The sequence below is a fragment of the Echiichthys vipera genome (assembly GCF_963691815.1).
Source record: "Echiichthys vipera genome assembly, chromosome: 14".
Classification (NCBI taxonomy): Eukaryota; Metazoa; Chordata; class Actinopteri; order Perciformes; family Trachinidae; genus Echiichthys; species Echiichthys vipera.
In genome coordinates, this window is record NC_139839.1 from 13656530 (window position 1) to 13672290 (window position 15761).

General features: G+C 39.8%; 1 protein-coding gene across 2 annotated transcripts; it reads right to left on the bottom strand.

Annotated features, from left to right (window-relative positions):
- Positions 1 to 66: 66 nt before the first annotated feature.
- arfip2b (ADP-ribosylation factor interacting protein 2b) lies at positions 67 to 15484 on the bottom strand. 2 transcript variants are annotated; one of them, XM_083926761.1, is made up of 10 exons: positions 15204 to 15484; positions 12541 to 12651; positions 8828 to 8884; positions 7323 to 7431; positions 6284 to 6340; positions 4647 to 4762; positions 4279 to 4500; positions 3963 to 4120; positions 3079 to 3253; positions 67 to 2953 (listed from the first exon to the last, which is right to left on the bottom strand). In XM_083926761.1, exons 2-10 carry the CDS (start codon positions 12637 to 12639, stop codon positions 2798 to 2800), a joined length of 1149 nt encoding a protein of 382 aa, XP_083782887.1. In that variant the 5' UTR covers positions 12640 to 12651; positions 15204 to 15484; the 3' UTR covers positions 67 to 2797. The 2 variants fall into 2 exon arrangements, with proteins under 2 accessions (XP_083782887.1, XP_083782888.1); XM_083926762.1 differs by lacking the exon at positions 6284 to 6340.
- Positions 15485 to 15761: the final 277 nt, after the last annotated feature.

A 15761-nucleotide genomic window follows, 5' to 3' on the forward strand; every position in this document is an offset into this window, starting at 1 on the left:
GAGCAAAGACAAAATACAGCCAAAATGTTTGAAAATGTGTACTTTTAATTTTGTTTCCTCGGGGTGGGGTGGGACTTTTTCAGGTCTGAGTGAGGAAGGAAGGCAGAGTATCACATCAATCCATGACACAACTTCATTTATCATCTTAAATACCATTATGTTCAATCATTCATACAGTACAATACACCGGCTCAGCCTAGAAAATATTGATTGTACACAAATAAAATATCTCATTTTTTTTATAAATCTTGGTTCTCTCTTGGCAACAATCTAAAGACCGCTAGTACAGTATGTAAGGGTGACTTTAAATGCTTGTCACGCCTTTTCAATTTACTCGAGGTTCACAACTACAGAGCAAAAACAAACCTACGGCCATTAAGTTTGGTGTTGGGGTTAGGAATTTCAAAGGGGCAGGTTTGCAAAAAAGGAGTCACATTTCGTTAATATTGCTGTGTGATGGTCAAACAGACCAAGAGTTGTCCAGTGAGACTGTGATTTTTAGCAATATAAGGGAATCTTTCAGGGCAGACTAAAGGACACCCATTTGACACACTGTCACATGACTTCAGAAAACACAAGCCAAACAAATCATTGGATTAATGTTTTGTATCTCTTTTTCATCCAAAATCCAATCATCCTATCATAATTGTCCTCAAGAGCACAGCATTAAGGAAACCTAAATTTCTGCCTCAGCCAGTTCCAAAAAACAACTACGGTAAGCACAGCGTTTTGCCAGTCCATGCCAGCTGGCATGCAGACGTCAAAGAGAAGAGCATCAGTGTATCCCCACACGTCTGCACCTGTACTTTGGATCGCTGCCTGCCATGCAAATACAGAAGAGACAAGAATTAACTGATCATGAGTTCAATTCAGCATGGTCAAACATTCACGACCGGATTATCTGCATTTGCCTTCACATAGGTTTGACACAGGACACTAAACCACTATTGATCAGTTAGTTTAGAATTCTTTTTAGAGCATATGAATTACAGATTTGGTTAGCCTGTTTTCATGTTAAGTGTGTCATCTGCAAAACACCATACTCATAAACTGAGTAATTTGCACAAAACAGAAGTTTTCAGGGGTACAAATATGTTGATTCCAACAGATTAACACATACAATGAACATAATACAGTGATGCATAAAAACTCAACATTAAATATGTAGTACCATGCTGATATCTTGTGGTATGACCTTCTCTTAATTGTCAACAATTGCTGATTGTTTACTACCATTATAGTAAAGCAATGTTTTCAGTTAAAGGCAATGAAAGAAATGATGAATCATTAGTGTTCTCCCATTCCCCAACTACTTAGTTTACAAGATAAGATGTTGAAATATTAGGGTTAGTAATATTTTACAGCTACAGTAATGTCCAGTATGAAGAATGGTAACTATATGCAAATATATTCCGCTTTCGGGAAACTGAAAGTTATGACCTTAGACGTCAATGACATGTCCTTGTTAACACAAAACAAAAAGACACACAAACTGAAGTAAAAAAAAAAATATATATAGTTTGTTAAACAATTCAATAATGGAGTGAATCCTTTCAAGTTTGTTGGATCTTAACTCACTGACACACCATGTTACATAGTTCAACTACCGGTCAAAGCCTCCTCAGGCCGCGGTGAGACTGAACCAATCAATGATGCTTCAACAAACAATGAAAACATTGCGAGGGTCCAGTAACCATCTCTCTCAATTGTCTTTGAGTAAATAAAATACAGTTATAAAGACCCCAACCAGTATAACTTTGGGAAGCTGCAGCAGTGTAATTAAACTATCGTTGCATATTTGAGTTGAAGCCAAAGAACTTTCAGGTAACAGTTGAAATCTGGAGGTGTTTCTGATAATTGCAGACTAAACACTGCAGTACAGAAGCACCAGCAGAGATTTCCCAAATATTATACCGTCCTTCATTCTGGGGCATATGACATACAAACTGACTAGAACTGAAATACAAAATAAAAAAGGATCAGTCAAATTAAGCTAAAAACTAAACTAAACACAGCATAGTGTTTTTTCATAGGATAACAATCATATACTATTTATTTTTTACTACTACTTAATTTGAAATGTTCATTGATTTGAAATGTCTGGACATTCCAGTGTCACAAATTCACTTCATGTGTAGTTTGAACTTATTTTTCTGAACTTATCTTTCTTCCTGGAAGCCACTTGTTTATTTAGTATTTTAGCTCATATATAAGGAGGCACACAAGGAGAGTGATAAGATCTGGAAGAGTTTTGATGTAGTGTTCGGTTACGTCTCGTTGTGTTTTAATGGTTTATCATTTTTCCTTTTGTCATCTGTCTCTGTTATCAAGATGGTGTTGGGTTTAACTTTAACTCAGAGAACTTACTTGAGGAGTACAACAATGTGCATGACTGACACAAGCTCACACAGCAAAACAGTGATGTGATATATAAGGGGGTTAAATCAAATAGGGGAGTGGGGGGAGGGAGAGATGAACAGTTCCTCTGGGAAAAAAGCACATCAAGAAGGTTAGAGTGGCAAAAAAGAAGTTAGGAAGAGGTACTAAAAGTACCCTCACTGTTCATGAAACTGGCCATTTAGGTTTCCTGCTGCATTTAGCCCACTCATCGATAATACCCTGCAATTCATCTGTCCAATCCTCCCTTATTTGTCCAAATATCCAGGCACAGGCTCATCTCATATCATGATCCACCATGTGTTTCTATCTGTAGTGGTCCTCTGTAAGTTGGGGGTTTCAACAGGTAACAGGTGGAGTTGGTCGAGAAAGAGGCTGCAGGAGGTCCAGCAGACTCTTCTCACTGCTCCTCTAACCAGGAGGGCTTGTCCGCCCCTGGAGGCCTCAACTTTATGTTGAACTGCTTCAGCGTCTGCTCCAGCTGCTGCTGGTTGCCAGCGAAGTAAGCCGAAATGGCGTTATGGAAGAGGAGGAGCTGCTTATGCATCACCTTCACCTGTGAGAGAGAAACAAAGGAGTTTAGGAAATTGTGTTTTACAAAGACAACACATTGAGTCAAAGTTGGTTGACTTTTTTCGCTTTAAAGGCTGATGATGGTCCAGGCCTACCCTGCCCGCTCACCTTATTCTCCTCCAGGAACTTGAGTTTAATGATGACGTCTGAGCGGAGGCGTTCATACTTGTCCTTCTGGACTTGGTACTGTTGCTGAGCAGCATCTATGCGGGCCACGGCTACAGCGTCCCTCGGACCAAGGCTAAGTTCCTCCAGGTCTGACCGGTAAGCATCAAACTCCAGTCTGTTCAAAAAGAAATACAAAAAATAAAGTTTTAAAAGGCTCTAAAAACTTTGCTCTGTATTGTAAGAGATTGTATCCTACATATACTATTTCACATGATAGATTTCAATTTGTTGTTGTCCAGTCTGGCACAAACACAGAGCACCAAAACTGCTTAAACCTGATGGGTTTGTTCCTTGCAACAACAATACATATAATTCTGAGTTTTAGAAGTTCTCTATTTATGTTACTTTGTGTTATTAACCCTGAGCTAATTTTGAGCTGTGGCTTAGTCTCAGTGTGCTGTATTAAGATCTATTGCACTACGTATTTTTAAATATCATTAAATACAAGCATTTAATGATATATTAGTGTGTATCATAACAATATCAATATTTATGTGTTAAAATGGATACTTTGCTGATTTTAAACTAGCTCTGTGTCATGGCAATGTTGACAGTGTTCTGTGACAGAAATCCCTGTGGAGCAGAGCAACTAAGGTTCACCAAATGGCGCATTTCACACCATCGGCTGGATCGGGATTATGAGAAACTACATGTTTGTAGTCATCCTGCAGATCTCAGTGGAACTTCGATGCCCTGAGCTCCGTGCCATGCGACAGAGTAAATATTAAAGCAAAATATCTCTAAGTTTTCTACATATCCTTTCACTAATCCTCATTTCCAGTCTCTTAGATGAAATGGATAATTAATGTGCAGCATGTCCTTACCTGGCATTTTCATACATCTTGATTGTCATCAGGGTGTCCTCCATGGTCTTGTTGACCAGTGTGTTGATGCTGGACACAAAAAAGTTAACCGCACCAAGTAGAGTCTCCCCATTCTTACACAACAACTTTTGAGTCTCGGCATTGTAGCCAAACTCATCCTGTAAAGGCAAACAAGGCATTAATTCAGAAAATAGAACATTAATGGTAATAATGTTTTTTAGTGTTGTCTACATAAACCTACGATTTAACTTTCAATCTGCAGATCAATTTCAAAAAGAGTTAGGACATAAAAGCTGAAGAGATTTTGAGGCCTCACCCGCAGCTCTGGAGATTTCTGACTGAGGTCAGCAAAGGTGTCACCCAGTGCATGCTGCGTCTGCACCATGTTGTAGAAGTGGTTGGTCAGCGCTCTGGCCAATCGCAGCACATTCTCATATTTCCTTTTAGTGTCTCTCAGGACCTCAATCTGAGCCTCCAGTTCCAGGTCCACAGTCCTGGAACCCCGACCGAAACGCTCTGAGATCATTTGCTTTGTGCACTGAAACCAGGAAGGAAGACACACACAGATATCAGAAACTTAATGCAATTTTTCTTCTTTGCAGTACATGGGGAGAGGGGATCGCCAAGCACACACAAAAAAAAATAAAATCCCTATGAAGCACAACATTACAGAACATCAGATACCTTGTAAGTGTTGAGACCCCACTTCTTCATTGTTTCTAGTTTTTCCACAGCCACACCACGGGTCGCCTCCTCTGCAGTCATTGACGAGCTGCTGCTGCTGTGGTGCATGTTGGAACCTGAGAGAAAAGATCCAAAGGTAGGAACACAGGGTAAATACACACAAGCAAACAAAGGCATTTAGGTAGAGAACCAGATTAAGCCCAGAAAAGATTAGACCATATAGAGAATCCTAAACTACTTAAAAGTACATTAAAACTGTGCCAAACCAAAGCCTAAAACCATCCATATTTTGTAAGGAGGGTTTCTGAAATCCTATCTTAACAGATGTCCATCACCACTACCCCTTAAACCACTGTAAAACATGCATAGGAGTGACTAAATAGCAGGGAAATGCAACTGGGAGGAAATACTAGAGTATGTAAACACACTGTTTTTATTGAGCAGAAATAAAAAGGAGGAAATACAGTAGGCTGCAGTGATATTTTGGGTCACTACTAAAATGGCAATCTAATTAATCAATGAAGCATTTAACTGAATCTCTTTCCGTCCCCAGTACCTTGGTATTCATTTGACTGGCAGAAAACAGAGCTGCTCGGGGGAACACTACTTCGCCTGGCCTTCATACGCAGCTCTGCAACAGTGGGTGGGGTGGTCGGGTATGGATGAAGGGTGAGTATGAATTAAGGGAGGGTGTAGGAGTGTGATTTACATTGTTTTTTTTCCGGGAATGTTTTTTTTTTTTTTTTTCAGAATCATTATTTAAAATGACAGTCGGACATTTAGGGTTTAAACATGGCAGAAAGCGTGCCAGAAGTGGAATAATGACGTAGGAGGACGATTGTAGTGAGGAGCGGGGAGATGCAGAAAAGACAAAAAAGTAAGATGACAGAAGGGGGAAGAGGGTGATGAGGAACACGTGGGAGGGAATGGTGAAAAGGAGGTGGAGGACAAAGACAGACAAGTAAAAAGATGAAAAGACAACAGTTAGTGCGTGACAATGCAGAGAAATGAGTGATGATGAAGACAGGGCAGTTTGAATTGCAGAAGTACTAAATAGATACGTTAAATGGATGAGCCTTTTATTTCAATATAATAAATGGATAATATAAACATTAGAGAAATAAGGGCCTCTAAAAAATAAATGTTTACAAAAGGTTCTCCAAATAACATCTGACATTTTCCATCAATATCCATATTAATTCATTCATATTCTGTTGTGCTACAGAGATATGCTTTATTCTGGAAAAAAATGCAGTTTGTGCATTATAAGTGCTGGAGAAACCAGTCAGAAGGTAGAGGAATAATATGTGAAAGAAAAAACCCTCAGTTTGCCCAATTAGAGGAGCAGGCAGAAATAACTTTCTACTGAAAAAGATTTGATGAGGCTATAAAAGGAACAGAGAACCCGGCTCCCAGCCATCTAAAAAAGACAGAGTCAGAGTAAAGCTTCTTTCCAAGATGAGATAGCCATCATGTGAGAAATCATATTCTGTGCATTACAGTTAACAAAAAGAAAATCCATTTTAGCAATCTGTACCAACAGTATTTACATATAAACATCCCCATCCCCAAAAATGGCAATCACATTTTGGAAATAAGCTCTCCATTAGTGATAATAATTAGGTCTAAGGAGCCACCTAATCCTGTAACATGGATCCTTTTGTTAAACTCTGCATTGTAGCGCACAGCAGGGCCTGAGAGAGAGAGAACGGGACAGAGATGCAGAAATATTGTTAGCAAATATAAGTAGTGAACAGAGTATTATTCCCTGACATGACGGTGTAAACGGCTACAATATCACACAACGTGAAGAAACTCCAAGATGCAGTGTATTTAATCTATTTATTTTTATAAGTTTCCTAGCTGCTTATGAGCTAAAAGAAATATTACAACAAAATAATTCTAGATAATATCCAAATGGGGCGGCACAGTGGTGTGGTTAGCAAGCCCGGGGTTAAGAAGCGATTGAAGATTACTTCAACTATTGCCTGAAATTTTTTGATAATGAACTTGTGTTTCAGTCGTGCTACAGTACAGCTACAGTATATCTGAAATTTGAGATGGTCATTGGTTGTGGCATATTTCTGAGGTATAACCCTGCGATTATACTGTTGCAACGGTTGGTCGGGGAACCATTTCAGGTACATTTTGAAAGGTATTTTTTAAATTAACATGGTGTTTCCATTTAGTAATATTTTCTAAAATGATGAGGATGATTTTCAAACACTGCAAATCCAGCACATCGTCGTTCCATTACTATCCTTTTAGACTTAGCACTTGTGGTGCTCACATGTGGTTTTTTAAAATCAATATATTTCATCATTCACTCGGCTATCCCGCTCCCTCCCATTACTGTACATAGAACCATAAAAACTGAGTAATACAGACCACAGAGACACAATTTCAGATTGAGCGGAGGCAAGTGAAGCTAGGGATGAATCAGTGCAAATTGACCACCAATTAACTGAACCATGATCTCATGGGGAGGATGATAGGAGGCCACAGCAGAACACTTCATTGCCATTAGACTGAGTGAATAAATCCAGAGTCAGAGGCACAGCACAGAGTCAACAGAAGCAGTCAGCATGGGACAGCAACAGCAGAGAAGCAGCTGAGAAGAGACTGAAAATATGTCAGAAATGAGTGAGAGGGACAAAGAGTGAAGGAGGAGTCTACCTTTGATTGAGCTGGTGGGGATGATACCCTCTGCTGTTCCTCCGTAACCCCCAGATACAATGCTAGTCTCGTTGAGATTGGGACCCGATACCATCACCTGCTGTAGATCCTGTAAAGCGGGGGAAATAAATAAATGAACAAGAAGAAGAACAAGGAGAGGACAGAGGGTTTTGGGTGAGCTTTATGTAGACAGGAGATAACGGCTTCAGTGTTGTATTCAGACAGTGTAGATTAAAGGCTTATTCACTAGAGGGGGACAAACACTACTATGTTAGAAAGGTTAGTCAGCACACACAATCTTCAGGCAGTGTCTCACTTAAACTACTTATCTGCCAACAGGGAAGAATATCGTGTGAGAAAGACAGAAAAAACACACTAAATTACATAGTCTCCTTGACTGATGACTTGAACTGAATCTGAAACCCAAGCAGAGAATAAAATTATCTATGCAGCAGGAATTGCTCAAGCAAACCATTTTCTCTGTCCAAAATAATCATTGGTTTGAGTAACGCTCTGGATCTTTAAGGGAACTGTTACCTCCCATCTTGTGTGTTGTCTTGTGGTTTTAATTGAACTCACTGTTCCCTTTTGTTTGCCTTCCTGCTCGAGTATCAGATTTGTGAGGAAAAATCTGTCACAGAACAGATTTCTCACTTTGAATCCGTATGAGCCTTGGTTCCTACAATAAACTGGTTTGAATTTACCTCCTGTGACAAACGCTGCATGGAACTACGGTCAATGACCCATAACGTCCATCTTAAAATGTAAACGTGAGCATAATAATGTATAGAACTCTGCCTGGAACCTTGGGCTTAGATTCTGAGGTAAGATTGTGATAAGGAACCACTACGCTCTGGAAGGGAGGTGGCTGTTTCCTTTCTGTAAGCAAACACGAAGAGTATGTTTGATAGTACCAAAAGGAATTAGAAAAAGAACTGCTGTGATTTGTGCTGTTGGAGGTCAAACAGGAATCATCAGCATGATGCAAAAAGTATCCATTAGAAATGTAACTATGCCCTGCTTCACAGCCATATCTGCTTGTAGTAGCGATCACAGAATAAGCGCAGTCAATTCACAGATTATTAGTATGAGTTTGTTTAGGTCAACCATTACCCACTGATCACCCAAGTACACACAGAATCTAGGATATATTAGTTCAACACACATTAATTTAGATAATCACATGGAAACAGATTGTAATGTTGCTAAGTGTTAGATGACACTTGTTTTGTTAATGCTACCTAATTTAAGGAATATCTCTCAAAACATGTCAAATTTGCCAACAAGTCTGAGAGACACCTTCTATCTAGCGTTAGTAGGAGTCAATTTAACAGGCAGAACAATTCAAGCTGCACAGTGGTTTGCTATAAAAATTAAATATGTGGCATTTTGTGAAATAAACCAACGTAGTGATAGGGGGCAATTTAATGCCGCATAAAGTCAAACCACTGAGCAGTACTACACAACTGACAAAACACACACAAATGCACAAATGGCCTGCTCACCCTGGTGCCTCTGGAGCTCCCTACTTTCTCATCTAAGCTCCACTGCAGTTTTGCAGCCTGCACAGAGATGGAGGAGGGGGGATCGACATACACAAACGACAACAACGAAAGAAAACACATAGAAAAAGGAGACAAAAACAAAAATCCATGACTGAAATCATGAAACAAGATAAAATGATGTAAAAGAAGTCCCAGAAACAAATCATCATAATGTCCACAGACAGCAGGGGTGTAGGATGGAGAGCAGTGATGACTGATATCACAGCAGCTCGTGTCAGGATTTCTCATTCAGCTAGTTCATGTTAAAGTTTCAAATGGATCAACTAGTCCACTCGGTAAACTTGCTTTGCTTGGTACACTGTAGCTCATCACTTTACATCTACAATCTGTTACCGCAACTTTGCCATGATATTATTCCATCGCTGTTTGGACAAAGGAAATAATGATTCTAATACAACATTGGAAAAATTAAGATATTATTTTCAAGACATTTAAAGGTGACATTACAATCGAGGAGAGAAAAATCAAGAGGGAACTGTGTACATACACACACACACACACACACACAGTATAATGGGATGGGATGCAACAGCTGGTTCCATCAGTATCGTATGCCTCAGAGCTTATTGATTCCCTTTATTAACGCTGGCAGGTTTTTCCTGACAGTTGCACATTGCATTTGCATCGTCTACGCTGCTGGAACCATGCAACGAGAATGAGTCACGGCAGAGAGGAAGAAACGGTGCAGCTTCTAATGTCTGTTAAGATGGAAACAGCAGCAATATCTTTTATGCAACTTGAGCTTAAATTTCAGGAATGCCATGTTTTTGACATATACAAATATCTTGACATAATAACACAATAATCACCATGAAGACAGGCTTCAGGTCAGGAAAACAAGAAAACACAGACCATGAATCAGTAACGATAAACAGTCTGATTGATAAGCAGAATCAATAATGGAATTATCAATACAATTTTATCAATTCCCATCCCTACACACAAACATCCACACAAACACCAAATTTGAGTGCTCCAATCCAAGAAGCACACTCTGATTGCTAGAAAAAAAGGTCTCTCTTTTAATCAATTAATGTGGGTTTTCTCAGGAATAACATGTAACCTTTCAGCCAAATGACCTAAACAGTGGCATTTCTGTAACCTACAATGACTGTTTGCACCATCGCAAACATGAACATTTTAATTTAACCAACAACTGTGTTAAAAACAAGGACAAAGCCTTTTTAACTAAATGTTTTCCTTCATTCAGTCTGTGTATCTCTTCTTTTAGAGATCTGCCTTATGTTGTGGAATCTGTTCTACGTGGGAGAAAGCTGACGCAGACACCCATCACTCCCTGGATACTTTGTTGGCACGGTGCCTGTTCCTTAAGATGAATAAAACTACAGCGCCTTTAAGTCATCATAAAATAACCTGGTTTTCCTATGTTATTAGTGAGATTTGTAGGCTTATAAAACGGCTTGTCTGTTTATGTACAGATGGCTTGATCGATATAGGCTAGAAAGCAGAGGCTCTGCTTTAAAATGCCACAAACTGCTGTGTTCCAAAATTACTGCACAGCTTTGCAATGATAACTATACAACTGGGTTATTTCCAAATTAATAGTGCAAATAAGAAATTGCGTACAACAGCATAAGCATCTTAAAATGTTGTGGATTGTCTGAATAGACACCAGTGAGCCACTGTGATGAATCTCCTGCTTTTGCCAGGATGCTGTTGGCAGTCAATCCTATCTCTGTGGCTGTCAAACTGCCAGTCACCGACCCTGTTCTGACAAAAGCGACATCTAAAACCAGACTTCGGCTCTTCCTTAACCTGCCAATCTTCATCTCTGTGTGCATGAGCAATACAGACTGCTGTAGCTTTAAGCTGAGGGCTGCACAGCCGATATGAATCTGATTTCAGAGGGCTTTCACCCAAGGACAAAGAACAGCCAGTTTCAGATTAATTGCAGAGTTGCCATGACAACTGGTTAATATCCAGCACTAGACACCTCTCATACATGAGCACAGTAAGCTAGAACAGCCACACCAAAAAGTTGAGTACTTGCTTCACCATGTGAGCTTGGCGCGAAGGTAGAGTTTTCTTTTACTCCTTGAGTGGAGCCACACAGTTTGGTGAGCAAATAGACGGATCCTCCAGGATCTTCAGTCTGTTTATTCAACAAGGTGTGCCTTGGAACGCACAGAAATGAGCAACCTGTTCCACCTCACTTACTATAGACCTCCAGTATTATTTCACCCTTACCGACTCTGACTCAGAGACTCCTGAAAATGATGGAAACAATATGCTGGCATACCACCCCCGAGTTGGAGCTTGTGTGTCTTTCGCTTTTAAATGAGGCCCACACGTGCAAGTTGTTCTATAAATCCCCAGCTTGAGAGCAACAACTACATCTGAGAGTTTAGCATTTCAGTTCAGCCCCTAACATTGTGATTAACCAAACACAGCAGAGATGTGTAACCCTGAACATGAGGCAATACGAGTTGTTAAAGGGAACAACTGGTTGCCAAAGAGACAGCTGGACTCTAACACCTGATTCCCAGTAGTCCCCCTTTCCACAGTTGTAGCTAAGCAAGCTAAGCAACACAAGGACTCCTGGCTGTGTGAGACAGGCAACACATACTATAATAATACTTGAACCCAGGGGGAGAATAATATTTAAGTTCACAACAAGAGACTAGAAAGAAGCTTCTGAATTATCTCTCTGCTCCGAATAGATGGATACAGGTAGACGTACATTAAGGCAAAGTGAGAATATAGTTCTAATTAACTGGCCACATCCATTCAGCCACTCCATCGTTCTTCTGAGCGTATTACCACAGGGTAGTACTGTGGTAATATGATTGGTATAAAAATAGCCAGCTCACTTGGCTGATAGCAGAGAACAATCCCCATAACCACAATGTCAACTTCAAACAACTGAAGGCACGTATTTATGCATCACACTGTGATCAACCAACCGTAATACCCACACAATGACCTCAGGCTGTCATCAAGTTAAAGCTTTTGTTAGAATTTAATTTCCTGGGGAGAAAATCTAAGGAGAAAAAAGAAACACTATCTGGATGCCTGATGACAGAACTGAGAGTCAGTGTGATCTCATAATAGACTACAACCTGAAAGAAGTGCAAGCATACACTAAAACTGACAATAAACAAATGCTTAAAATGAATATGCAGTATACTGAATAGCTAAACAAAACTAACTATACACACAAATATAATAAAAATAATTCTGACTGAAAATCCCATCATCACAGCTGTAAAAACACGTTTCTGCAAGTCATCAAACAGCTGTAAAGAACAATTGTTAAGCCATATGAGAGCTTTTATTTTATATTAAATAATTGGATACATCACAGACAAGACTCCTTTATATATATATATATATATATATATATATATATATATATATATATATATATATATATATATATATATATATATATATATATATATATATACACACACATATGAAAGCAAAAGAACTCTGTATTCTCTTCTGTTAGGTTTTGAATGTGCAAATGATCTTTTGTCAGCTTGCGATGGCAAGTGGGGTAAACACTAACAGTTTGCATGTTTGTTTCCTTGTGTAATGGCTTTAAATAGGTAAACAACAACATCTACACAGGGTGGTCGCAAAATGTTCCACACAGTAGAATGTTAGCTGATACGGTAGCTGTGACCCACCTGTTCAAGGCTGTCATCTTCTGGTAGCGTCCCTGTGTCACCGTTACTGTTGATAGGAATCTCCATTGTGGCAGCTTTACTCATTATGCTGTCTGTCATAATGCACTATGTCTGGTAGAAAAAAAAGGAGAGAGAGAGAGATAAAGAGTGGATACAACAAACTACTGTATGTAATTAAAATGAAAAAGGCAGAGATGGAAAAACAGCAAAGGCCTAAATGCTGCCTTGAAGCGGAGACACCAAAGAGCGTAGTCAAAACAGCCAAATAGTTAGGTAGATCGGAATATAATTGCCTTAAATAAGCGAGGAGGTGATTTTCAAAGAGCAGGGCTACCGCTCGGCATAAAAACAACATGAAAGCCCCACGCTTAGGCTCCGCCACTGCAATGAGTTGTCGTGCTGAAGTGGCCACTTTACTCTACAGCTCATTAAAAGGACTGTATGTTAGCAGCAAGCGCCAACTCCTTTAAAAAGCTAGACTAGAGGAGAGATTGCAAAATGTTTACATCAACTTTGTCTAGTCATTCTAATAGGTCAAACTGATTAGGCCTGCAGTGCTTCACATACTCACAAATGTGCAATCAAAGCATAATAACATTTTCAACAAAAAAATTAAAATGCTGGACATGCAGTAATATAGCTCCTATTTTTGGCATGGACTGGAATAATGAATTCATGGCTTAATGAATTCACTCCCACAAACACTAATGAGAGGTGTGTGCGGTTGTGCTTGTGTGTGTGTGTGTGTGTGTGTGTGTGTGTGTGTGTGTGTGGGGGGGGGGGGGTGGGGGGGGGGAGGGGTACGTGTGTCTACAGTTGGGAAGACGCTTAACATGGCTTTCCCATTGCAGAGCAGAGTGCTGGTTAAAGAGGTAAACATCACACCAGGATGAACTCCAGCAAATGAACAGTAGCTATAGCTAAGAGAGCCAATAAAACTGTATTTCAAATGGAAATCAATGAACTGCTACTAAGTGAACGACAGTCAAGTGGCTGCTACAAGATGATTCAAAGAACAATTGGCGTCTGGTTAAGAAAGATGGTTCCCTAACCTGTTGGAGACTGTGAGTTGAAGTTATCACACTTAGTAAGACAAGTCAGAAAAGCTGAACAGTATCAATGGCTCATCACTAGTTCAATCCACTGTTTGTGAAAAACAAAAAAAGGACAGGTGGGGAGTCCTACAGGTAACAGAAATAAAGGCATCAGTGAAAACGTATAGATGATTAAATGCTGATAACATATGATGTGTATAAAACACCACTAAAAGGCAGAATTTACATGACTGATACTTTATGGCATATATGAATTGTGCAAGTAAAGCCCCTGTAGGGTTGCAACAAACAGCTTTTTTTATTGGTGATTAATCGATTAGTTGTTTGGTTAATAAAATATCCCAAAATGCTGACGAATGTCAAATATAACTCAATATAACTCATAACTCAAAAGGTATTCATTGTACTGTCAGAGGAGAATATTCATATTTAGAAAGCTGGGATCAAGGAATCCAGAGATATTGTACTCAATCTGATTAGGCCTAATCTAATATTATAATAGTTGCAGATTAATTGCTTGATTGATTAATCTTTGCAGATCTAGTAAACTGTAAAGAATGTAACTTCAACACAACTATATGGCAGGATTACGGCGGTGAGATTACTCGCTGGCACCAACATCACAGATGTTTGAGGGGAGGTGGCCCTTGTTTACATTTGCTCAGCTCTCGTGGGCTTTTGTGGGCCATGCCCAGTCCATTTCCTGAGGAATGACATCTCTCTCTGTTGACTTTAGACATTACACGTTGTGCTTCTCTTGCCCGACATCACATAAAAAGCTCCTCTAAGACATATATATGTACACGTATCAGAGTTTTTCTTCCCATTGTTGTCAAAATGTATTAGAGACTGACTTAACCAGCAGTGCCATATGCTGGATTCTTCACTTGCAGTACGAGACACTCAGCCAAGATTTTTTTTCAGAGACTACAAGCTCTTCACAGAACGAGCAGCCAAGTGCTGCTTTGCATAACATCTGCATCTGAAATAGACCCTGATCTAGTTACAGTACCAAGTCTTCAATACGTGCTGCTTTGTCTCTCAGTCAATTCACTTAGGCCAGGCTGAACCAATGCCAACTGGGAACAGGACGAGCTTGGACCTTACCTTAAATATTAACAACCAGCAGTCTATTAAAAGGGCAGACTCAAAAATAGCATATGCCACGAAAATGTGCTTTAATGTGTATCATTATTACTAAAAGGATAGATAACGTGAGTGATATGTTACTATTCTAGTGATTGACTTGAAATCAATCCGCAATTCAAACATCCCGAGGAGCCATGACAGGTGCACGAGCACAGGTGTACAGTTGTTATCCTCTCCGGCAGGTAACGCTAGATGCAGGCCTCCCGGTGGGTTCAATCTGCCCAACACGGTGGTATTCAGGCAGTAACACATGACATTATAATCGCTATTTGTTGAGAACGTGCACCGTATTGAAGCAGGGGGTTTTTTCCAAGCTGGAAATGCTTTCTAGAAAAAAAAAAGGCCCGCTTCTAGTTCACATATGCAGCCGATGAAGAGGAGGATGGTTAAAAAACAACAAGAAGAAATGGAAAATTCCACACCCAGACAAAATGTAACATCGCCGTTTTAAACACTTACGGTGTGCTTGGTCCTGTCGTTTAAAACCGAGCTGGTCGGGAAGCTAGTGAGCAAAGCTAATCACGGGCTAACGCCAGTGCATCCCAGTTCATGCGCGGCTTCAGAGGAGAGATGTGTCTTTTGTCAGTCCAGGGGGAAAACTGACCGTGGGAAACAATGCAGTTCTCTTTTCTAAGAATATTGCAATGGCATAAGCAGAAGAAGCCTTGTTCTAACAGCGTTTGACTTTGACGCCTCGTTAATAATCCCCTATCTTCCTTCTTTTTAATGAAGCCTGGAGAGGAACGCTTTACGGAACTGACGACACCGTGGATTTCAGTTTGCAGACGCGCTTCGGTTCGAAGAGCGTCTAATCACGAGAAGATGGATCACTGCGCCACAAAGGCAAAAACCTGGCACGGTGCTAGCCTTAAAGCGACGCAGCTTGTGATATAAAGTCATTTTAGTATTTTTATGCATTCATATAAATGTATTTAATTTACATACATTTATGATACAGTTCATTTGCCTGACTTTAGCTACCGCCATAAGCAGCATTGATTGTCTGCATGTTTATAG

Excerpts from the sequence above, each read along its gene's own strand:
- arfip2b (XM_083926761.1), bottom strand. The coding sequence starts at position 12,639 with ATGACAGACAGCATAATGAGTAAAGCTGCCACAATGGAGATTCCTATC. Across the intron at positions 8,885-12,540 it reads AAGATGACAGCCTTGAACAG|GCTGCAAAACTGCAGTGGAG; the intron begins GTGGGTCACAGC and ends ATCTCTGTGCAG. Across the intron at positions 4,763-6,283 it reads GATCCATGTTACAGGATTAG|GTTCCAACATGCACCACAGC; the intron begins GTGGCTCCTTAG and ends CTTTTCTCTCAG.